The sequence below is a fragment of the Tiliqua scincoides genome, chromosome 3, assembly GCF_035046505.1.
Source record: "Tiliqua scincoides isolate rTilSci1 chromosome 3, rTilSci1.hap2, whole genome shotgun sequence".
NCBI lineage: Eukaryota > Metazoa > Chordata > Lepidosauria > Squamata > Scincidae > Tiliqua > Tiliqua scincoides.
Genome location: NC_089823.1, coordinates 162,305,828 through 162,330,273, shown reverse-complemented (window position 1 = coordinate 162,330,273; position 24,446 = coordinate 162,305,828). Strand labels below are relative to the sequence as shown.

At 41.4% G+C, this 24,446-nt stretch overlaps 1 protein-coding gene across 2 annotated transcripts in view; it reads right to left on the bottom strand.

Moving 5' to 3' along the window:
• TBC1D12 (TBC1 domain family member 12) overlaps positions 1-24,446 on the bottom strand; it is a 61,113-nt gene that overhangs the window by 22,525 nt on the left and 14,142 nt on the right. The window contains exons 2-3 of one of the 2 annotated variants that reach the window (XM_066619750.1): positions 17,687-17,795; positions 7,880-7,936 (exon numbers count right to left, since the gene is read on the bottom strand). In XM_066619750.1, coding sequence (XP_066475847.1) covers positions 7,880-7,936; positions 17,687-17,795 — 166 coding nt within the window. The remainder of the gene's footprint in view (positions 1-7,879; positions 7,937-17,686; positions 17,796-24,446) is intronic. The other variant, XM_066619751.1, reaches the window with a different exon arrangement.

Below are 24,446 nucleotides of genomic sequence, written 5' to 3'. Positions count from 1 at the left end.
ACTGCAAAAAGGCTCTGCCTCACCCAGGCAGGGAAATAGCCCTGGAACCCTGGAAGAGGTTCCCCTTCCAAAGGAACACTAACACTCCTGGAGCCCCTGAGCCAACAAAGAGGCTGAAGAGGGGAAGGGGGGGCTGAAAATCTCTGTAGCCAGAACACATGTAGCAAGGTGGAGCACGCTCGCTCTCACTCACTCACTCACTCACTCACTCTCACAGGGGCAGGTGTGGTAGCAACAGAGGGGACTGCTTTAAAAAGCCCAGGGCGTGTTTGCCAAATTCCCCCCCCCCCACTGAGATGGTGCAAGCAATCACCGAAACAAGCAAGCCTTCCCACCAAGCAAAACATGAGATGTAGCTTACAATCCTCTCCACACTTTCCTGGGTGTAAGCCCCATTGACTACAATGGGGCTTACTTCTGAGTAGAAAAGCATAAGGCTGGACTCTTAAAAGATCAGCATCCCATGTGAAAGAAGCCAGGCAGCTGGCAACGGGGAGCACTGAGTAAGGAGGGGAGGGGATTGATAACAGCTGCCTTAGTTTCCTTACATCCAGAAGTGTCAGGCTGCAATGTATTTGCATAACTCTATGGAATTTAACATAACGAGTTTTTTGTTAATCGGAACAAAACTAACGCAGATAAATAGGCTCCACCTGTAATTCAGAAATAAGACACTTTTTGCCAAAATTCTACTAGGGAATAAAGGGGCTAACAGAAGGTGCATATCTCAAAGCATTATTAATCTCAAGTGCCACCTTTTAAAAGGTTTTCAGCCTAAGAGATATAATTTGTGGTTTGCTAGCATTCTGTGAGTCAGAGTAAGACTTAGTAAGCTGGGAATCTCTCTCTGACACAAGGAGTGGTGTGTTTTTATCCTGGAATAAGTAGAGAATACATCATTAAATTCATCTATTCAATGAATGCCATTATAGCAGCAAACATCAGTTATGATTTGGCCAGCTAGCTGGAACAGAGGTTTCCTGCCTTCTGCAATGACAGTGATATAGAGACTGCAGCACTTATTTGGCTGTAAGCCATAACAGCATTGCTGTTTTAGAGAAGGCTGCTGAACAGTTACAGCATAAATGGAAAGGTCCATATTAGAACCATCTTTCATATTTTATTGGAGAACCTATTAGCATACTAAAATATGCAATACTCCATTTATAAACTGTGATTGTGTTATATAAGCCTGAAATATGTAAAATATATTTTACATATTTGAAAAATTTGAGCATTTGTTATCACTTGGAAAGGACTAGAAATAAAAAAAATTGTTTCTACAAAGCATGTTTGAACTGGAAGCAGACCAGTGTTTCTCAGGGTTTGTCCTCTATTGTACCACTTCACATGGTCCACCTAATTAAAGAACCACTGGAAGTAACTGACAATGACATCACCACCAATGACTTCTGTGTTGGGAGGCCAAATGCGATGTGACAAACACCACTAAGAGGCTCAGGGTGGATGGGAGGGCTTTTTCAAGCACAGAAAAGCATGCTCTGGAGCTCTGCCCACCAAGCCAAGCCTCTTACTTTTGTTTGTTGTGTCACGTTGTGTCACCTCACTGCCAGGCAGTAGGTATCCAGGGCTCCTGTGACACCTGACACCACCTCAAGTACCACTGGTGGTACCCATAACATTGGTTGAGATACACTGGAATAGACAGTTTTATGAATTCTTACAACTTAAACCTAAGTTAATAATTTCACTACACTAATAATCCAAATACTTCAAAGCAAGTAGTCTGCAATGAAACTTAAATTCAGCAGCCTGGTAGATCCACTAGTAACATCAGATCCACTAGTAACATCAGCCCTCGGGGGGGGGGGGGGACGGACACACACACACAACTAAACAGGCAGAATTCCATAATGTCAAATTAGTAAGATATGAAAACAAAGAAAGTGTTTGAAGCAATTGATACAGAGGCTTGCCAGGTTTACTACTTGTAACCAAGGTTATATAATGTTTTATATTATATATAACAAGCTGAAAAGACAGAGATAGAAGGCTTGGTGCCACAGTAAGTACTGGGTTCCCTTTTATCTGTGGTTTTGGTAACTGCGGGGAGGGCCAGGAATGTATCCCCAATGGATATGAGGCGTGCCTGTATGTTTAAAAAGTTCTGTGTCAGGATATTCCAGATTCTGTATGCTGCATAGATTCTGTAGGCTGAGGTCCAAATCCTAACCCACTTTCTAGTACTGACATAGCTGTGCCAATGGGAGATGTACTGTGTCCTGCAGTTGGGGGACACTCATGGAGGCCTCCTCAAAGTAAGGGAATGCCTGTTTCCTTTCCTAGGAGCTGCATTGCCCTTATGTTGGTGCTCAAAAGTGGGTTAGGATTGTGCCCCTAATCTATTTAATTTATCTGTTAGCCATGAATAAGAGTGTTACATACTGCAATGGGGCCTCACCACATCCATTTCAGACCCTTCCTGATTTCTGAGATTTTACAAAGCACTGCCTATAACATTTTCAAATTTGTCTTCACAGTCACAAGTATTAGAAGATGTTAAAATAAAAAATGCTGAATTCTGTAGTAGTGGAGCGAGACTACAAATAGCATTGAGTGTAACAATACTAAATAGGTGCTCCAAAGCTAGCTGAGACAGCACTCTCATATTCAGCAATTTCTTGAAATTACTACTGTCTTGAAAAATAGAAAAATCAATTTAGAATGCTGTTTTGGAAACTGTTTCGCTGTGTCAGTATGAGAAAATATAAAGGGTAAGAGAGAGATGTGAAACTGAACACAAACCCCTTGTTTATTTTGTGTACATGTGACAGAAATTGAAAGAAAGCCTGTTTGAACGCTTTGCAGTTGAGTTCTGTGTACAAAGTAAAGCTTTAATTTCATACCATTACTTGTAGTTTGTCTTTTAACTAATAGCAGCCAAAACACAGAAGGCAAGACTAATGTTCATGAACTCAACACCTTGTACTGTATAGCTTTATTTCAAGATGGTAAGTTATGTATATAGCTTACATACACCAGCCGGAAGAATATAGAACACACTATATTCCTTCAGACTGAGAGGAACTTTGTCTCTCTAGCTGAAGACTTCAGATGGAAATCTAAGAATGGAAATAAATGTATCAAAGGTAAGAGAAAAAGGAGAATTACCAGACCCTATCTGACATTCTACTTTATGAAGCAGGAGAGAAACATCAATAGGAACTCAGTGAATCTAATGAAGAGATAGAAAAACATGAGGACTGTTCCTAGAGGCTCTAGCAACTCTTGGGGTGTCTCTTCTTCCCTGCTCATCATTCTATATATGCTAAGACGCAGAAAAGCCCTTCTCCGTGGTATGTGACCCAAATACTATGAAACTTCCTTACAAGAAGAGAACCCTTTAAATCCAAGCATGACAATCCAGTTTCTTTACAAAACTTTTAAATAATGCTTAGGATATTTGAAAAGTTACAGGTGGATTTTTTTAAAAACTCAGATTTATCTCTTCTTTCTGCCATAATGGAATTTAAGCATAAATGGAATTGCTGGGTGGTCACCCTTTCAGGCACTCACCAGACTTAATCCTGCTTATCTTCAGAAAGCAGGTTTTACACGTATCATGATTTCAAAGATACCTCATGTGCCATCAGATAATATCCTGTTTTATATGGTTACATTGCACAAGTTTATAAAAAAAACACTGTACAGGTCCAACCTTGTTATAAACAGATTTTTCACACACAGATTTGACTCAACACAAATGGCCACTGCAAATGAAAAGGAATGTGCCGATCCCTGGAGAAGGGGAAAATGAATCTCTTTAAAATCAGTTTAAAAATCTGCTTTTCTTACTGTTGTAGAGAAGCAGTCATGCAAGTGATCATTCCATTCTTCAGCTAAGCCAGGCAAAGGCAAGGGATCCTTTGCGTTTCTAATTGCTGACAGCCTCACTACAACAGTAAGAAAAGCTGTTTTTAAACCCAATTGTAAACTTTTTAAAAATTGCTTTTATTTAACACATTTTATGGTATCAGCAGAGAGTCCCAGAATCAAACCCCTGTGAATGTCAAGACACAACCTTATTAGGAGCAATGGAGGAGAAAGAAACCTGGAAGTGGGTCTTTAAATCTACTTTTCCACTGTTGTTTTTTTAATAGTTCAGATTTTTTTTAATCTACTGGGGTTCTGGAATGGAACCCCAGCAGATAATGAGGGATAACCTATAATATGCTATGAGCTTTTCTAAGAATTGATGGGGAAAAGTCATGAAGTGTGATTCACAGTGTAATCGTTGAGGCTACGCTGTTGACAAAATACTTCATTGGCCAGGATCTCTAGTCAAGTGGTATGTTCCACAAGGCTCAGCCTCCATGCTCTAAAAGGATGCTCTGTGGAAGTGCTTGACATTTCAGGACTAAGGAGCCATCAGACAATAGCTTGCTGAAGAATTTCCAGAGAAGACCAAGTTTGTTACAAAGAGATAATGTCCATATCATTAGAGGTCAATGATGATCAAACTATCATTCTTAACATGGGCATTTGTGTTTGCATGTCTATCTTTCATATTTTGTATTGTGGTCAAGTCTCCACCCATTTCTAGCTTCAGCCTGAGCTACAAGTCTAGTCTGGACAAGCAAGACCACAGGCAGCCACCAATAATGTCCCAAGGAACTAATAAAGAAAGGATTAAAACCCTCTCCAGCATGAATAAAAACTGCTTCAGTCTGCCTCAGTTCAATACCTGCCCTTTATTCAGATTATACAGATCCGGTCTTGACTGCCTTGCCCACAAATCTGAACAAGTTCCTCGCACTCAAAGTGCCACCTTAAGCATGGAATTTCTACTTCAGCCCAGCAATCCGTTTGTTTTCCACCCAGAAAGATGAATTTACCTCATCCCCCCCATCCAAGGTCTTCCATTACACTTTGCCACAGCACTCATTACACCTCAGAGACCCATCTCAATCCCACTCAAATCCTTAGGTTCCCTTGCAGAACGGTAACCTCAAGACCATTCTGAACTGATAACTGCCCATTCAGAACAATAAATTTTTTGTTCTCCCTGTGTAATTGGGTGAGGGCCTTGGCCCCTCCCAATTTGCATTCAGACCCTCTTGCAGCAGAATCTCCATGTAATGCGGAATCCCTGGAATTCCCTGGCTATTTTCACCCTCATTTCTCTCCTTACAAATGCCTACTTGGACTGGAGCCCAAGTGCCCCTTTGGGTCTGCTTTCAGCTTAGTTTCAAAGCCTCTCAAAAAACACAATCCTCATACCTAGAATTCATCAACTGTTTGGTTGCACTAGAACCTCCTCAGCAGATGAGGCCAGGAGTACTTTACACGGTTTCCTTTCCTTTTTCTTCACAATTACAAGATCTGCCTCTCCAAACCCTGTGAGCTAAGCATCCATACTCTCATTCTATCTTTGAAGACAAGGCAGAAGCCTTAAGACTCAACTGCCGGCTCCATAGATTCAGTCCTCTTGACAGCTCCAAAAAGAATTTCAAGGTCATTTTAGTTTTATATTTGGTTCAGGTGTAAATAATCCTCCCTCCTAGTACTTTTAGTCCCATCTCAGAGACTTATTGTACCAATTATAAGCACCAGGTGTTTGGGAGTAAACTATGGGAGTAAACTATCAAACCATGAGTTAGGTATAGCATTCTGGACCCTAGAGAGCTAACTCTATTCACTGTCACTTTTTTCCATTTCATAGCTACTCTGCCAAAGTCCTGCTGCTGAGGTTAGGGACACACACTGTTCAACTCCATTGCTTTTTCTTCTCTCACCTTTGAGCTTTGCATCTCTCGGAAACCCTGTATGTTCCCAAGAGATTCAGCACTTTACATTTGCATCTCCTTAATACATCTCCTTTTCCTTTTATTTTCATGAGCAGCACCAGCTTCCTGGTTAGTTACAGTTACAGGGAGTTGTGAGATTTCAAATACTTTTCTTCCCAATTCCTGCTCATTGCAGATAAACCTTTCAGTAAACTTGTTACTACTCCTTGCACAGGTTTGGGCTTCAGATTCTCTCCCTCTGCCCTGCCCTCCCTGGGCACATGTGCAAAGGCATGTACACATCTCAGATCATCTAAAGTAATACAGAACATCTAAGGTAATTCAGTGTATTTTCTGGGAGAAACACTAACTGAAGTAATAACAGGTTACCTAAGACAAATACAACTGCTATGAAAAGTGTAGAGCTGCTCTAAGTGTTCAGTTGAAAGGAGATTGAAAGCATCCTAATGCTCCCCAAATTCAAAAAGACCTGCTTGGGTTGATTATTTTTATTCATTAGAGCTTTTGACATGTCTGTTCTACATGCACCTAGCCGGGGGGGGGGGATAAATCAGATTTTAGACCCCCAGACAAACAGGCATCTAGAGGTTCCCAGGTCTGCCCATTCACACATAGTTTCCCTTCTCTCTGTAATAAATACAGTTTATTGCCATTCATAATTTATCTTGAGAGGGTGGTGGGAGAAACCAGATGAAGAGAAACCTTGGTTTCCTGTTAGACTATTTACATCACAGTTTGGGGCATCTATGGTAGACACAGTCATTTCCTAAAATTCAAGCCCCTAGTTCCAGTTTCCTTCCTTGAGAAACAGGAACACAAGAGACATTCAGGCCTGGGAGATAGGAAACAATTCAGGTGCAAATGTGGAGTGCTGAAGTCATGAAGTATTCTGTTCAGGAAATTTCATTGTTCCTAAGATATTAACAGATTAGAAGGGCAATTCTACCTGGTCTAAACAGATTAAAATCTCAAACTCTTGGATTAATTCCTCATTGTTTTTTAAATTCAGGAATTTGCATCAGACACAAAAGCTTCTGAAACAAAGGCAACTCAGCTGATATTTTTAAAAGCCTGATAGAAAGGGTTAAAATAACTGGATACAGCAGAGTCGGATTATCACAAGGGATAACAGAAATACAGTTGCCTCAAGAAAAAACATTTGGAGATAATGAAGATAGCAGAAGTAGACCTATATGCACTTCCTACTTTCTCTAAATAAATGGGTGCCGCTGATGATCAAGTACAAAGAGATCCCAGTGTCCAAATACTAAGGCGTGGAGGAAGAATGCTAATCAAACCTCACTCTTGCTTCTTCCAGTCATCTTGGATTGCACAACTCCTTGAGACAGAAAAAGAGTGAAGACAAAGGCAAGAACATGTGGGGCGGGGGTGAAGAACCACTTCATCACCGCCAAGATAAATGGAAGGAAGGAGAGAAAAAGAATAAAGGTGCAGCAAACTGAGCTTTCCTACATCTGACAACTATTTTTTTATATATTACATAAAAACTAACTGCAACAATGCAACATGTTCCTAGTATTCTTACTAGCAGGATTGGGACACCAACAGTTTGATCTAGTTGCTTATTTGGTACGGAGAGGAAAGACTCAGCAACATCAGAAATGAAAACTCCTACCCTATTCAAATTCCAGCATTCTACCACATACTACTTCTAACTAAAGTAAAAAAGCATCTGTTCTTGACACTGAAAATGACTTTCCGTTGTTCTCCTTCCACTATTTGGAAGTTGCAGTTGGAGTTTTTGTACATTTGCACAGTATGTTAAAGACCTCAATGCATGGTGAGAATGCATAAATCAGAGATTAAGATTTGCGGTTGTCATAACAGGTTCAAGAATATTTCATTTGACTACAGCTATAAATTGGGACAAATTTTATATAAAAATAAAGCTGGGTAATCCATATCAAGTTTTCAAACTGTGAGCGAGGGCAATGAGTAGAACTTACTTTTCAGTAATGATATTCAGTGACTGGATGTGTTAGTTCAGTTAACTCATGCTACAATAAATGTGATGGGCCATTTATTCAATGATTGCTATAAAGATCCCATGCATGGCATAGAACGTGAGAGAAAAATATTAAATTTCATACCCCTGTGTTTAATAGATTGAGTGTAGATACTGATGCAACACTGCCAGAACTTTCATCCTAATGAGGAAAAACAAAAGTAAATCCTTAGAGAAACATTTGACAGTCATTAATATACAGCAACATGCATGCAAACATTTAAATTCTCCTTTACAACCTATATGCAACAGTGTCACAACTAGCTTTTTCCAAGCATACTTTTGTATAATTCAGTTAGTTAAGGTTCATTAAAGAACCTCTCCCTCCAAAAGCCCTGAAATTCAGCAGCCCAAATTCTAAAGCTCACAATAGGAAGCAAATTAAGCATGCAGGAAATATAGCAGTTAAACTGTACAAAGTTCTTTTTCTTGCTGTTGAAGACATTCACAGAAAGGTTCTAGCTATATCTTTTGGAATCCACACAATGGAACATACATGAACTTGAGTATGTATACTGGAAAAAATGAAATAAGAAAAAACTGCACCTATGAATACCAGTGGAGCAACAGTGGGAGAGGGATATGCCTTCAACTCTGGAAACTTCTGGGCTTCCCAGAGGCATCTGGTTGGCCAATTGCGGGAAAGACAATACTGGGCTAGATGGGTTCTTGGACTGATCCAGCAGAGCATTTCCAATGTTAGTTGCCAGAACTTTTTCAAATTAAAATAAAAATGTTTTTCACCTGTGTCTCACCCTGTATTCTTACAGAGTTTTTACTTCTGCTTGCTAATCTCATCCTCAGAATTGCATTAACCTTTTCTCACCAAAACCAACATAGCCAAAACAAACTGCCAAGCATGCAAATGATGTCTAACATCTACAAAATAAAACTGTTAAACACATTTACTCTGTACATTAAAAGCTATTGTTCAGAAGCTATTCAAAAGAACAATAACCATTACGGAAAACTAAGACCAGAATCTATTCAGGCCTTCATCTCATTATTCTGGTCAATTGGCTTCAGATCTTCTCTAACCTGGGGATTGCTTTATCTAAACTCTGCTTACAGGTGTGCCCTTGAATCCATGGGGGTTCCGTTCCAAACACACACACCCCAAAATTAAGTGAAACTGTGAATACAGGTGAACATCCCCCCACAGGAGCCGAGGGAAGCTTTGCTCCCCTTGCCTCCAGAGGGTCTTCTGAGCCTGACAGTGAAAAAAATGTCACTTCCGGTTTTTCCATAAAACTGAAGTGTTGTTTAAGGCATTAGGAGGCAATTAACACCTTATAAGGCATTAAAAATGTCACTTCCGGCTTCACAGAGAAAGCTGAAGTAACTTTTTCTTTATTGTCAGGCTTAGAGGACCCTCCAGAGGCGAGGGGATCGGAGTTCCCCTCGCCTCCAGAGGAGGTGTGTGCGGGGGGGGGGGAGACCCAATCCATGGATACAGGATCCGTGGATACAGAGGCTTCCTGTATATGAAACAGTTGAGACTAATATACTGAGTTAGAAACAGGCAATGATGAAGAAGAATTGTCTTGCACGTAAGTTCACCTATCCTAGAAGCAGTTGCAAACAGACTGTACAAACTGACTATCTTCACATCAAATGGGAGGGGAAGAACCATAGAGGATGTATTGATGCTGAGGAGATAACCCTGACAGGTTGATACAAACCCTGCAACACATTCAGTGAGGTAAAGAACCATCTACAAGTGGAGAGCCTGCTTCAAGTCTAGAGAGGTTTCCAGTTGTGGAGAGGGCCAATTTCCTCAGTACCAAACACAACAGCCTAGGCAAGCAACCAAGAGGCAGCCTAGGCCAGGCTAGATTTTGTATAGTCCACTGGTTTCTCTCCTCTTTGTCCCATTTGCCTTCAGAGAAAGTTCCAGGAGGTCAAATGAAGAGGTTAATCAGCCACAACTATGGCAACATTACACCAGAAAATTCTTTGAGATATCTTAAGTTAACCAGGATATCAGAAATTAAAGATGGAAACTTGCTCAAGTTAGACTTCAAGCATTTATCATTTTTAATAAGTAAAACAAGAAGATATCACTTGCACCTTGGTTGATTTGTTTGAGACTGGTTGATTTGATTGGTTGATTTGACTGAGATTGGACAGTGGAATTTTGTTACTTTTTTCTTATGAAAAGACTATGGTACCATATCACATATTTCTCAATTTGAGAAGTTGCTTCTTACTTAGCATGACAAATTGCTGTTCAAGAAATACAAGCCTAAGTGCCTGTGGAAATCAGGAACTGGATAATCCTGTCCAGTTTCTATGACTAATACTATTTAGTTGCTTTTTAAAAGTTTCGTGTTAAGGGGGAGCTCTAAAGACCATCTAAAGAGAGTGCACCATAGCAACTAAAATGTAAAGTTACAGAAAGACCAAAAGTAGATTTAGTGGGAGGAAAAAGGCAACAGTGAACAAAAAAGCACAGATTTTTTTTAATTTTAAAAAAGAGGAAATGGAATTGCTGATTTTAGGGATTGCTATTACTCCCACCCAAAAGGGAAACTGCTAGAGAGAAGCTCTGAAGCAATGGACTCTTTCACCTCAATTCTTAGGACACATATTTCAATATGTGCTGATCAGACAAAACTGAAATTACAATCATTCTATTTTTTAGAAGTAAAATAAATATTTAATATTGCTACCCCACTGAAATTTAGGTGTTTCCTCCCTTTGAATACCTCCTACAATATATCAAACTGCTTTTGAAATTCCCCTCTTTTTTTTTTTTTTAAAAGGATTCCATGCGGCAGTGGGGAGTGGAACAGGGTGAACAATGGGCTGCTGTTTGAGAAAAGAATGTCTAAAGCTTCCTTGAATGAAGTTCATAATTCTTTGGATCCTAGTCAGTCATTGTCCTGAAACAAAGTGTGAAAAATATGGCTCAACGTTTTGGCACAACTGAATTTTGGCAGCTTTGACAGTAAAGTGATATAGACAGAGTCATAACATTTCATCAACAGAGAGGAATGCAGCTGAATTTCTCTCGATGACTACTATTCTATCAGGAAATCATTCATATTCCAGGGGCTTCTTGCTTCCTAATTCACTATTTCCAACAGCAAACTGTTTCTAAAAGACAGCTGAAAATAAGCCCCATCCTCCGGAAACTTTAAGAGACTCAATAAGCCTGTGTCAAGAGACAGAGAGAGAAATTGGACAAGAAATGAACATCCTGACTACTTCCAAAAAGCAAGTCATTTGCATATTCTGCCTTCATAGCAAATTTTTTCAACTACTTGAAACATAAACTAAACAAAGAATCCTTTTAAAGTCATGCAACCAACAGACAAAATGCATTTAAAACAATTAATACCAGTGCAAAAGAAAACAATATTTAAGTCAAGCTCCACAAAACAAAAAAATGAAGTTGCTGTATAACTACACAAATTGAAAATAGTAGCTTTTATACACATGGAAAGAAAAAGTGATAGTACTACCAGTTGTGATCTTTGTATCAATGACAGTAACAGTCTACACAGAGTGAACAAAAGATTTAAAAACCCAGTAACGAGATCTGTCACCACATTATTAAATATGTCTATTTGAATAGGTTCTCAATAGCAGGCTAACTTCAATATCTGAAATAATACAAGTAATGGTACTAATAATCATTTACATTTATAATGATTTTATGATATTCACATTGAATTAGTTTATCATTTTAGCATATGATATGGCAAATGAGTTAATCAGAAGTTGAATGTGCTTACTAACTGGTTCAAGAGCAGAACACCACTAGTAACAATAGAAGGCTTGTTAAGTCACAGGAAAATGAAACCAGAGTATGATGGTCTGATTGAACTTACAGGGTCAGTGCAGCTACAGAAAACTGGCTGAAAGAAATGCATCTTAGAATTCAAAACAACTATCAAGAAAAATCTTTCAGCTTCATTGGTAAAATGATATTTCAGTTAACTGGTAAATGATCATTTTATGAATTAACTTTAGCAACTGAGCTACATAAAACGTATTGCATATTTCACATCCAACAGACCAACATCAGTTTTGCTGTACAAAAGTATGGAGGATAACACAGTAAGGCTCATTTAAAAGCCTCAACCATGATTGGCAGCTATAAAACTATAAAGCTATAAAACATTTAATCAGCCTCACACAAAACTAGAGGGCAAAAGCAAGAATGCCATTCTCTTCATTACTGATGCAGCAAGCACAGGTGAGAGGCTTTGCTCTAACATGCAACAGATCATCTTCCCTTCAGAAAGCATATACAAATATATTCTCCAGAAGGTTAAAGATGATTCTCAGTGCACATGACTTATTCCTGGCAAGTGGAAATCTGGAATACTGATCCAGGACACACCAGCACTACCAGCATCATATCACCATTTGTGATACAGGGTTTGATCCCAGAAACCATCAGCAAATGCAAGCTCATGCAAGAGAGTTTTCCCAGCCTCACGTCCCCACTCCAACGCCCAGTAGGTCAGAGAGCCCTCTGGAATGGTGAAAGTAAGTCTCTGCCTGATCTTGGCCAATTTCTGCTACATCCCACACCATTCCAGGGGGTCCCTCAACCCACAGGAACAGCCTTTTAGATGCACATGAAGCTGATGAAGCCAGTGGGAGGAGAAGGCAAGGAAATTCTCTTACATGAATTTGTTCCTGCTTGAGCAGCAATCTCCAAACATTTTGGCCAGAGGGCCGCATCAAATATCTGGCATGGTGTTGAGGGCCGAAAAAAATTTAAATATAAAATTTATATAAATAAGAGATGGAACTCAGATGAGTGAATAAATTAATGAATGGGCTCATTCCTTCAAACTCTCTGGCCCTTAGAACACCCTCCAGGTGCAACCAGAGCACAGTTCCAGTCATGTTTGGCCAAATGGGCCAGAGGCTTTCAGGGGACAAGAGGCTGGCTGAAGGACAGACAGAGGCTTGCCGCGGGCCACATCTGGCCCCCGGGCCGGGGTTTGGAGACCCATGTGCTTGAGCTTCTCACCCACAGTTTTTCCACAGAAGAAGGTACACATTATATACTGATGTACTCATGCAATGTCTCCAAACTTGATATCACTACGCACCAGAAAAGCCCTTCCTGTTCGGAGAAGTGCTTACCATTCTGCCACACTTCTGCTTATCTTTCTTACCAATCTGTACAGAGAGATGCTATAGGCAATTGTGTCTATTGCCTATCATCATAGCAGGCACTGCACCCAGATTTCCAGTTTGACGTGAGTGCCCAGAGCATCTCTCTGTAGAGATTTTGTTCCAGGAGCAGCAGCAATGCAGCAGAACTAAGTGCTGCTCACAAAGGTGAGGGCCTTCTCCAAACACTGGTTCCATATGCAGGTCACAGTTTGGAAAGTCCTGTACTAGTATTACAAGCATTGGGATCGGAAATTAGACACCATCCGCACACAGGAATATTAACTTTAAGAGGCAGTTAATATCAGTTTAGAATACGGACTCCTCCACATCTCAGCAATTACTCACCTGTTTCAAACTCTGCTGGTCAACATGAGATACATCTAGCATTACAGGTCTCTCTGAGCTAGTTTATCAGATATCCTGTGTTATACATGGAAGACATTTATACCTTAACCTGGAACAGAGTCAAGATCTTCTTGATAATTTGCAATCAATTTCAAGTTATTTGAAGTAATTCAGCAATTTGTTTCAATGTGACAGGTGTGCAATGGGTCATTTGTGTTTTACATAGGAAACAGTGGTTTAATTAAGAGCACAAACTTTTATGGCATTGCTGGTGTCAGTACAAATGAAAAATTGAAGTTCTTTTTCAAAAGGCAATTTTTTTTAAAGTCAGCATCAAATTTTAAATAAGTCCTTTATATGGCTAGGAAGATTTCTTCTTAAAGTTTCCCCAACATATTGAAAGTATATTCCATTATTTCAATGAAAGATGCAACTGTACAGTCTGTACAGTTCAGATCCATGCACAACCTGCATTCGTAAGTAGGCTCTCACAGATACATAAGATGGATAAAAATCAGATTTTTTTTTTTGAAAGACCAAACAAACCCTTTGCAAAATGAATCATGACTAACACAACATTGGTGTAGTCCAGACAAATAGTATGGTTGTAACAAGCAGAAGGCAGCTTTTCTATGTACAAGAGACCCCTTGGGAAATATGTCTGACTTCTGAGGTTAAGCTCTGTAGACCATAATGTTACGTTGCGTTTGTTTTCAGCATCCTATATGACCCAGGGAGCAAGTCATCATAGGCACTAGGATCGAAGAGGTTCCATCCTTTATCTCATAAGAATCATTACCCATATAGATTATGATTTTTTTTTTATTTTATGCCTTAAGAACATAAGAACAGCCCCACTGGATCAGGCCATAGGCCCATCTAGTCCAGCTTCCTGTATCTCACAGCAGCCCACCAAATGCCCCAGGGAGCACACTAGATAACAAGAGACCTCATCCTGGTGCCCTCCCTTGCATCTGGCAAACTACATGAAAGGCATCTTGCCTTCAATCTACATGAGCTCTGCATTGGGTTCAAATGATGTATATTTCTTATTCTTAACAGCATGGACATTTACTTTGTGTCAGGAAGAAACACTGTTTTACAATAGCATTCTTCTCTCTTGCTCCCTTCTTTTCTCCTTATGCTTCCCTAATGGCGGGGTCTCCAAACTTTGTAGTACAATGACTACATCAAATTTTACACATTTTTGTGGGCTGAAAAAAAATCAGTTTTATAAATGAATAGGAGTACAATCCTAACTTGTGTTGGAATAGGCAGGCCAGCAGGACTGCGCTGTATCCAGCACAAGTTTGGGGCTGACTTGCTCAGCCAGGGACAAGAGGAAACTTTTCCCCTTACCCCGGGAAGAGTCACAGCAATCCCAATTGGTCTACTCAGACCTGTGCAACCTGACAAAGTAGCACAGATCCAGGCAGAATAGAGCAGACAGGAGTCGCTCCGTGCTGCCTGGGAATGGAGGCTAGGATACGGCATAACTGCTGGGTTCTGGCCCCGCGTCCTGCTCCCTGCCCCCGTAACCCTCCCCCTGCCCCAAAACACATCCTCCCCGCCTCCTTCCTGACCTCCACCCACCCCCAACCCCTGCGCCAGTCAAGCTCGGCCAGCACAGACCTGCCACCGCAGAGGCTGGATTTGGCCATTGCAAGATGGTGCACCTCTATATGCCGGTGCAGCTTACTTCCACGGAGGCACAAATGTGCTTTAAGGCACGTTTGCGACCCTCCCGGGCCAGCACAAGGAACTTCCACCAGCACAGGGCACAGTTAGGATTGTGCCTTGAATGACATTTAAATGAATGCATAAGTTTTACTTGGATTTTTTTTGTAAGCAGCATGATTCAAAACAAAAGACAACAGTGACAATTACAAACAATGCAGTGCTAAAACTGAGAAGTGACTTATAATAAGAAAAATGTCAAACGTTAGCAAAAAATTAGCAATAAAAAGTATTTTAAGTTGCTGCGAGCCAGATAACATCTTGTGGGGGGTCAGATGTGGCCACCAGGTCATAGTTTGGAGATCCCTGCCTTAAGGAAAACCTTAACATAAGGTTCCTTAGGAAAAAGGCTTCCTGGGACACTTTGAAATCAGCAGCATTGCAGAACAACCACATGGCCAGGGAGACAGGTAATTTTGTGTCTTCATCTAGTTCCATCAACTAGTATCACCAGTCCACCTGCTGGGATTGGCATGTACCATATGACTGGGCATCTAAACCCACCAGGCTGAAGGGGTCATAAAACATCCAGTAGGACAGTACAATGAGAATCTAGGTATCTTAAAGTCAAATTCAAGAATAGCAGTATATGTTCCAGTTTGTCCAGAGAAAACATCTGTGTATGGTCAAGTTCTTACTACCTCTGCAGGGATCAGAGAAGTGTAATGGTATCCAGAAAACTAAAGCTATAAATACATACACATGCAGATCAGTGAGGTAAGATGAATAGGAAAGCATTCTGCTTTTCAGTTTGCCTGTAACCACTTGCTCTCATTTTTGCTAAGAATCACACCTGGTTACTGCCAATGCTCAAGTTATTTTCCAGGTTTGCTTGCTTATTCATTCCTCTCACCCATTATGATTTTTGGTAAATTTTCCAACATTTCAATTCTTTACCTCAAGAAATCATCATAGGAAGCTGTCTTATACTGAATCAGACCATTTGTCTGATACCTGATTCAAATCTAGGTAAGTATTGTCAACACTGACTGGCAGCAACTCTCCAAGGTTTCAAGCAGGAATTTTTTCCTCTGTCCTGTTGATGCCAGGGATTGAACCTGGGACCTTTTGTATGCAAAGGAGATGCATGCAAACTCTAATCCACTACACTTCTCCTGCCTACATGTAGATGCTTGAATCTGAGTCCTGCCCCAGTCCTCCTCAATTCCTGGCTACACACTGCTGGTTAAGGTTTATGGGAAAATACCCATGAAACTAAGAAAAAGGCTTCCAAAAACAGTCTCTTGTCACCTGACTTTGTCCTCATGGTAACAATGTCCTCATGCTGACAGTCTGCCCAGCAGAAGGCAGATCAAGACAAAGCAGGGAGTCACTGGTACTAGTCTCTCTACCCTTACACCACACTTCCTTTGAGAAAATTCAAGATCCTATGCATGTTGACTACATGACCTTGCCCAACATTGCTGCATGTGTTCCAAGAGAACTAAGACATCTCTCTCTAAGCCAGGGGTGTCCAAACATTTTGGCAGGAGGGCCACATCATCTCTCTGACACTGTGTCAGGGGCCAGGAAAGAAATAATTAATTTACAATTTAAAATTTGAATAAATTTACACGACTGAATATATTAGAGATGGAACTTATATGAATGAATGAAGGTCTTGGAATAGCTCAAGGCCTATAAAAGGCCTTGCACAAAGCAAGGCCAGCCTTTCCTTAACTACCACTTCTACATCACAGACATGAAACAGTGTGTAGTGGAAGGAGCCCTCATCCTACAGCTCAGATGAGAGGTCGAACAGTTGCCCTCATGCTGAGAGCAGTTACGTTGGGCCAGCACAGGCTCCAGCAAGTCTCCGGAGGGCCAGAGGCTCATTGGAGACTGGGGACTCCCCAAGGGCCTGATTGGGAGCCTCTGAGGGCCGCAAGTGGCCCCCGGGCCGGGGTTTAGGCGCCCCTGCTCTAAGCCAATATAGTTCTGAAGTGAAAAATATGAACTGCAAAGTTAAAGGTTTTGGATTAAGCTCCCAAGTTATACAAAAGTTATAGTTACAAAACAATGTTCCATTTGTTTCAACAACTAATTTGTGTGCATATCTGTTCATGAAAGGTATCTTTCAAAATGAGAAACTTCATTTAAGTCAATCTTTTTTCTTGATCGTTTAAACTGCCTTAATTAAAATCAAGGCACTCTAGAGTTAGACCTTTCATTATCAACTCTCACAGTGTTTTTCAGTAGAGGCGGTTCACATATTTGGCTGCCAATCAGGTATACAACAATGTGTAGGATAACCTAATGACATACACATATAAGTGTGAAATGATCTATAGAATTAAACTTAAATTGAAGTCATAATTTGAATTCTGCCACATGATCATATGCTTCATTCTACTTAATTTTTCTTGTAAACACCATAAAGAAGCAGGTATAAGAGCAATAAGCTGTTGGTACACTATAGGGTTTCTAGAGCTTTCACTATGCTGAAACAATTACAAGTGATTTTCACATAGTACTTCCTATTGCAAAAAATTAGAATTTTCAATTATTTTTCCAGTACCTTGTTAAAGCAAACACATAGCTAAAATTACTGTTTACTAGAGCTTCCAGCAATTTAACTTGATCACACATATACACCATTTAACAAATTTGGTTTTGATATTCAAAGGATAAAATGGGAGACAGTAACATAGCCATAACAAATATTCACCTGTTGAATTATTTTGGAGTCTTTCTGTAGGTTCTCCTTTAGTGGAACTTTTCCAAACAGCTTCCAGCCAGGAGCACTGAGTTCCTTTGTCCTTTTGGTAAAGAAGTTCCTGCAAAAACATTTTAGAAATTAGTTGTATTTGCAGTTTTCTTTTTTACACACAGATTAATGTTTAACCTTTTGATTAAAGAGAGTATCTTCAGCAAATTTTCTCCAGCTTAAGTCTAAGGTGGGAAGAGAATATACCAGATTCACACTAATCCTTGATAACTTCCCCAGATGGGCAAGGTTCGTTATTAAGTAGTGCAATCGTTTCCACTGCCTCTTAGGACAGTGTTTAAGTAGTATCAAGTACAGCATTATTATACAGTTATGCAAGGTCCTAACTCTCATTCTTTAGATTCATATTATCAAATAAACCTCAGTGATCCCCTATTAGTAGCAAGCATCATATATTAATTTCCATATCAAATTTTTCAGCTTGGCAGTGTTTTGCTGAACTTTCAACTATTAATACTAGAGTGGATTGCAGAACACCCATTTCCCTGTTTTAATAGTTTGAGAAGTCTTCTTCAAAACAGTTAGATTAACACAGCTATCACTGACATTAAAAAAACAAAACCTTTGGCTGAGGTTAGACTCAAATACTACACACAATGGTCAAGTACGTTTAATGAAACAAATGTGAAGACTTCCTTTATCAGATAGAGAGATATAAGTGTATTTATTTCTAGCTTTATATGTGTATGGATAAAGACATGCCAACTCTATACTGTACTAGCTACAGTTATGAAATACTTTTTTGATTTATACAGGGCTAGCGCCTTAATTTGATTTGAGTCCCAAATGTGATCTAGTAGACTAAATACATACAGTGTAGTACGAGTGTAGAACTCGTAGAATTCAAGTTCCAAGGAGAACCAGTATTCTATCTACCATTTAATACTTGCACCAACATGTTGCTTCCGAAAGAGAAAACCAAGCATGAACTTGTGCAATCAATGAATACAATTATATCTACTACTGGTTATGTGGGTCTGTGAGAGTTTGCCATTATTCTGTAGTCAGCAGAAACTGTCTGCCCCAGAGCACATCTATAACAAAAAGCACCCACCCCTGGCCAACAGTATTAGGGATGGAAATCCTGCTGAGATATTAATTCTTTAAACACTAGAAGATAGAGAACTGCAGTGTTATGTGCAGCTTTCACAATGCTTTGTTCTACTATTGAGACACTAATTATCCTATCAATAGAAAACTTAGGTGATCAAGTGCCTACAGGTGGAAGCAAATGGGCCTACTTAAAAATAAGATAGCAATTTTGACATAGCTCAGCTGTTCCCAGATACACAGCACTTTGCAAATTAAGACACATTTAAATACCCTAAACCTGGGGTCGGCAACCTGCCATTCTGGAGCCGCAAGCGGCTCTTTCAGCCTTCTCCTGTGGTTCCCTGCGGGGCCAAGCCGTGGGGGGAGGGGCACGCTCCTCCCGTGAAGCAGCCGCTGCTCACCAACCCGAGCGCACAGGCGCAGCTCCCTCACCTCCTGCGGCTGCGCCCCATAGGAGAGGGCGTGAACAGCTGGCGGAGCAGCTCCTGCCCAAAGAGCTCGCGCCGCCGCCGCCGCCATTGCACGTTCCCTCCCGCCCGAGCCGCAGCCCCAGCCACCTGCCCGTGTAGGGGAGGGTGCATAAATGAACCTGACCCCAGGGAGCCAAGGCAAAATCAAGCAATTGAGTGCAGCTGCTCTGTCCTCCTCCCAGGCAATCCTGTGCGTCTCCTCAGATGTAAGTCCCATTGTGCTTGCTCCCAGGAAAGTGTGCACAGGATTACAGCCTTCAAGTTCCCCACTCAGCATCCCCCCCGTCACTCACTCACACTCTCACTGCCCCATTTCCTTCACTTGGAAACTTGAAAGGGGTTTGGAGACCCCTGCACCAGATGGTATTCTGTATATGTTTGTATACTGTATGTGTAACATACTGTATATGTAGCACCAAAGCATATTTCATGGTTGGGAAGTAATCACTGTTAGTATGCCTTTTATTTTATGCAGTTTTGAACTCTTAGCTTGTTTGTTCAGGAGCATCTTTGTGAACAGTGTTAAGTAGTACTAAGTGGTCTTGTTCAGAGGTAGTATTGTGTGGAAAGGCATTTACAGAAGTACAGAAGTAAATGACAGTAAAGAATGACAGTATCCTTCACAAGCAGTTCACCTGTGCACAATCTAAAACAGTTGTTCTCCAACTGTAGGTCTGGACCTGATTTTTAGTGGGACCTAGAAGAGGGAAGTGTATTATATAACTGTGACCTACAAGAGGAGAGCGCAAACTATATATGCAGTGTATATATACTCCCCTGAGAGTGAGCCCCGTTGACTCTACTGGGGCTGACTTACCTTTCCCCCTGTTTTTGCACTGGTATGTATGGAGATCTGCCCCCCCCCCCAACTTCCATGTGTTGGTTTTGAGTGCAAGGGGTTTTGCAATGGTCTTGCTGTGATATCTATATAGAGATCTTCCCTCCCCCGCACCTTCTCCCAGTTTTTGCACTGGTCTGTATAGAGATCTGCTCCCCCCCCCCATTTGTATTGGAATCTAGGAAGATCTGGTGAGTAGGTAGATGTGGTGTCAGCAGTGGCCCCTTTGAGGGTAAGGCCTGGGCATCCAGCAGAGTGTGTTGCACAGCTGCAGCCACTTGAAGGCAATAGGGCCCTCAGGGATATAAGAGCACCTGAGGCAGGAAAGGTTTGTGGGTTGTAGAAGGAATGCAGGTTGACTTTGGAATCTGACCTGGCTTATTGACTTTGGACTTTGACTTGGATACTCTGACTGATTTGACTGACTTTGGAATCTGACCTTGGACTGTAACTTGGCTTATACTGACTTTGGACTCTGCCCTGGATACTCTGACTGACTTTGTGACTAAGGGACTGCTAGAGACACTGGAGTTTGAAGTGCGGCTGCTGTGCCCAAGACCTGCTGACGATCCAGGGTCTGCTGTAGTGGTGGGAGACTGCTGGCAGGAGAGAGGACCTCTGCAGGTTGAACAGGGAGCTACCCTGGAGGTGGGGTCCAGCAGGACTGCAGGGCAGAACCAGGGTCATTTGTTGGGGGAAAGGGGAGCTAATTTGCTTAAAGTGGGCATAATTCTCCAGGCAGAGAATGGCCTTGGAATCAGGCAAAACACCATAGAGGACCAGGCATCTGAAAACACAGGACAAGAATGTATGACAAAACTAACTAAAAGCTACAAGAAGGGGCTACTTTATAAAAATGGGACCTATAAGAGCATAAAAGTTAAAAAAAGAACTATATATGCAGTGTTATCTTCATTTTAGGTGTCAAAAGGGTTTTGTGGCTCTCGGGGTTTTTTTTCCCTCTGGAAAATGGGTCCAAATGGCTCTTTGAGTGTTTAAGGTTGCCGACCCCTGCCCTAAACATAAGAACATAAGAACAGCCCCACTGGATCAGGCCATAGGCCCATCTAGTCCAGCTTCCTGTATCTCACAGCAGCCCACCAAATGCCCCAGGGAGCAAACCAGATAACAAGAAACCTGCATCCTAGTGCCCTCCCTTGCACTGGCATTCTGACATAGCCCATTTCTAAAATCAGGAGGTTGCACATACACATCATGGCTTGTAACCCATAATGGATTTTTTCTCCAGAAACTTGTCCAATCCCCTTTTAAAGGCATCCAGGCCAGATGCCATCACCACATCCTGTGGCAAAGAGTTCCACAGACCAACCACACGCTGAGTAAAGAAATATTTTCTTTTGTCTGTCCTAACCCTCCAACATTCACTTTTAGTGGATGTCTCCTGGTTCTGGTGTTATGTGAGAGTGTAAAGAGCATCTCTCTATCCACTTTATCCTTCCCATGCATAATTTTGTATGTCTCAATCATGTCCCCCCCTCAGGTGTTTCTTTTCTAGGTTGAAGAGGCCCAAACGTCGTAGCCTTTCCTCAAAAGGAAGGTGCCCCAGCCCAGTAATCATCTTAGTCGCTCTCTTTGGCACCATTTCCACTATGTCCTTTTTGAGATGTGGCAACCAGAACTGGGCACAATACTCCAGGTGTGGCCTTACCATCGATTTGTACAATATTATAATATTAGCCATTTTGTTCTCAATACCTTTCGTAATGATCCCAAGCATAGAATTGGCCTTCTTTACTGCCACCACACATTGGGTCGACCATCGACCTGTCCACCACCAACCCAAGATCTCTCTCCTGATCTGTCACAGACAGCTCAGAACCCACTAGCCTATATGTGAAGTTTTGATTTTTTGCCCCAATGTGCATGTCTTTACACTTACTTACATTGAAACGTATCTGCCATTTTGCTGCCCATTCTGCCAGTTTGGAGGGATCCTTCTGAAGCTCCTCACAATCACGTCTGGTCTGCAAACTTTGCCACCTCACTGCTCATCCCTGTCTCCAGGTCATTTATGAAGAGGTTGAAAAGCACCGGTCCCAGGACAGATCCTTGGGGGACACAGCTTTTCACCTCTCTCCATTGTGAAAATTGCCCATTGACACCCATTCTCTGTTTCCTGGTCTTCAACCAGGTCACAATCAAGCCCTGTGAACTTCTAGGACCTACAAAATGTTGATAATGAGATATAAAAACAATACTAGAGCAATATCACCTTGCTTAGGGAGAACTTCTGGGTTTGCACTGTACACTAAAGACAAGAACACCTATCTTCACTGCTACCAGGGGGGTGGAAAAAAGAACATGCTATTATACCAACTATCATAATCATAACTACATTAAAATCTACGTAAAATATTTCCCAATGGACAGCTCTCATTTCTGCCCCCAACAACGAAAAATAAAAGGGTGGGAGTCTAAAAACTGAAGTCCAGCACTAAAAATCTAGCAATTAAGGGTCCAATCCTATCCAACTTTCCAGCACTGATGCAGTTGTGCCAACAGGGCACATGCTGCATCCTGCAGTGGGGAGGGGGGGAAGAGTCACAGAGGCCTCCTAAAGGTAAGGAAACTAACATTTCCTTACCTTGGAGCAGCACTGAGACTACACCAGCACTGGAAAGTTGGGTAGGATTTGGTCATTAGTCCATGAGGGCAGCTGAGACATGGAATGTTGAATGTGTCAGTTACAGGCAGTGGTGTAGCTAGCGGGGGGTGCTCTGCCGCGAGTACCACCCTTAGGGGGGTGACACCACAAATGCCCCAACATCTAACATCGTGAAGGTTCAGAGTAACTCCATCATGCTATATATTGTTGGATGCGGAATTTCCAGCAGAATGCAGTGCAAAACACTGGATTGAAATATCTCCTTTCCATCAAAAGTTATGGCCAAAACACCGGAAACAAAAAATACATGGAACCCTATGGAAAATGAAACCGAGCCATATTGCGAGTTTACTGGCAAGTAGGCGATCTTGCCATAGTTCGTCAGAAAGGGCAGGCCGAGAGGAATCCAATGACACCAGAATGGTTCCTATCCAATGAAAGCAGCCCCCATAAAACACCCAAAAAGCAAGTCCCTCACTCCAAGCAGACGAATGTATTGAGCCCTATGGAAAGCAAAAGTCACACAGTTGCGTTTACTCATGAGTAAATTTGATTCCTGGTCAAGTCAGGCAAAGGGGAATGCAAGGCTAGCTGCATGGTTCCAATCTGATAAAAGTGGAGCTCAACAAATGCTCCAGAAGGCATCTCTTCCCTCCCCCAAAGAATAAAACAGAGGCTTCAGCTGGTAAGGTCCATTTTGTTTGTTTTTAGACTTGTAAAACCAGGTGGGTCCTGATAGCGCTATGCCGGAAATATAAGAATTTACACTGAACTGGACACTGGGGAGGGCTGAAAATCTCACTGATATTTTTGTGTTCTTGCAGGCAGGCTAAAGAGAAAATTCACTTGGTGGAATAGGGCTGGCGTCCCCTTACTTAATTATCTGTTTTTCTTTAATTATTTATAATTATTTATTTTATTGTGCTTGATGATGTCACTTCCAGCCATGACATCACTTCCAGTGGGTCCTGGACAGATTGTCATTCTAAAAAGTGGGTCCCAGTGTTAAAAGTTTGAGAACCACTGCCTTAACTCAAAACAGGTCAATTAGACATTCTTGGGGGGGGGGGGGTGACACCCTTGTGATCAAAATCCTGGAAATCACTGCTTTTAGAAATAATACCATCATGTTATATACCATTTGATGCAGAATTTCATCCATTGCTTGTGGGGTAATATTCACTGCATTTATTTTCTGGTCATTGTTATTATTCATTTCAAATCCTGAGCTGCTTAGAGGAAGGATTATATAAAAATGTGAATGAATGAATGAATGAATAATTAAATAATTAATTATGTAATGTGGGGTGACAAAAATTTATGGGCCCCAGGTGTCAAATGACTTAGCTACGCCACCGGTTACAGGGAATGGGTGGGAAGGAAGATGGAAACAGAAACGTTGCAGAAGGACAGAAGTAGGGTATAAAGAAATAATTGGCCAGCTTGAGTTCACAGTATCCTGAAGGTGAGCAGGATGGTGGTGATGGCTGTATAGTGCTATGAGGTTAAATACAATTACCTCTCCTGTTATATAGCAATGAAGTGCTCAGGCTAAGGGCTTGCAACCAGCCCTGAGTTTGAATCCTTATATTGAACAGTGGGCAGTTCTTTGAGGGGTGGGAAGTGAAGGTTATCATTTGAGAACCACAAGCAGGACAAACATCTGCTGGAGCCCTCTCTTAAGGATATATTTCTGGGGATATATTGTGCAAC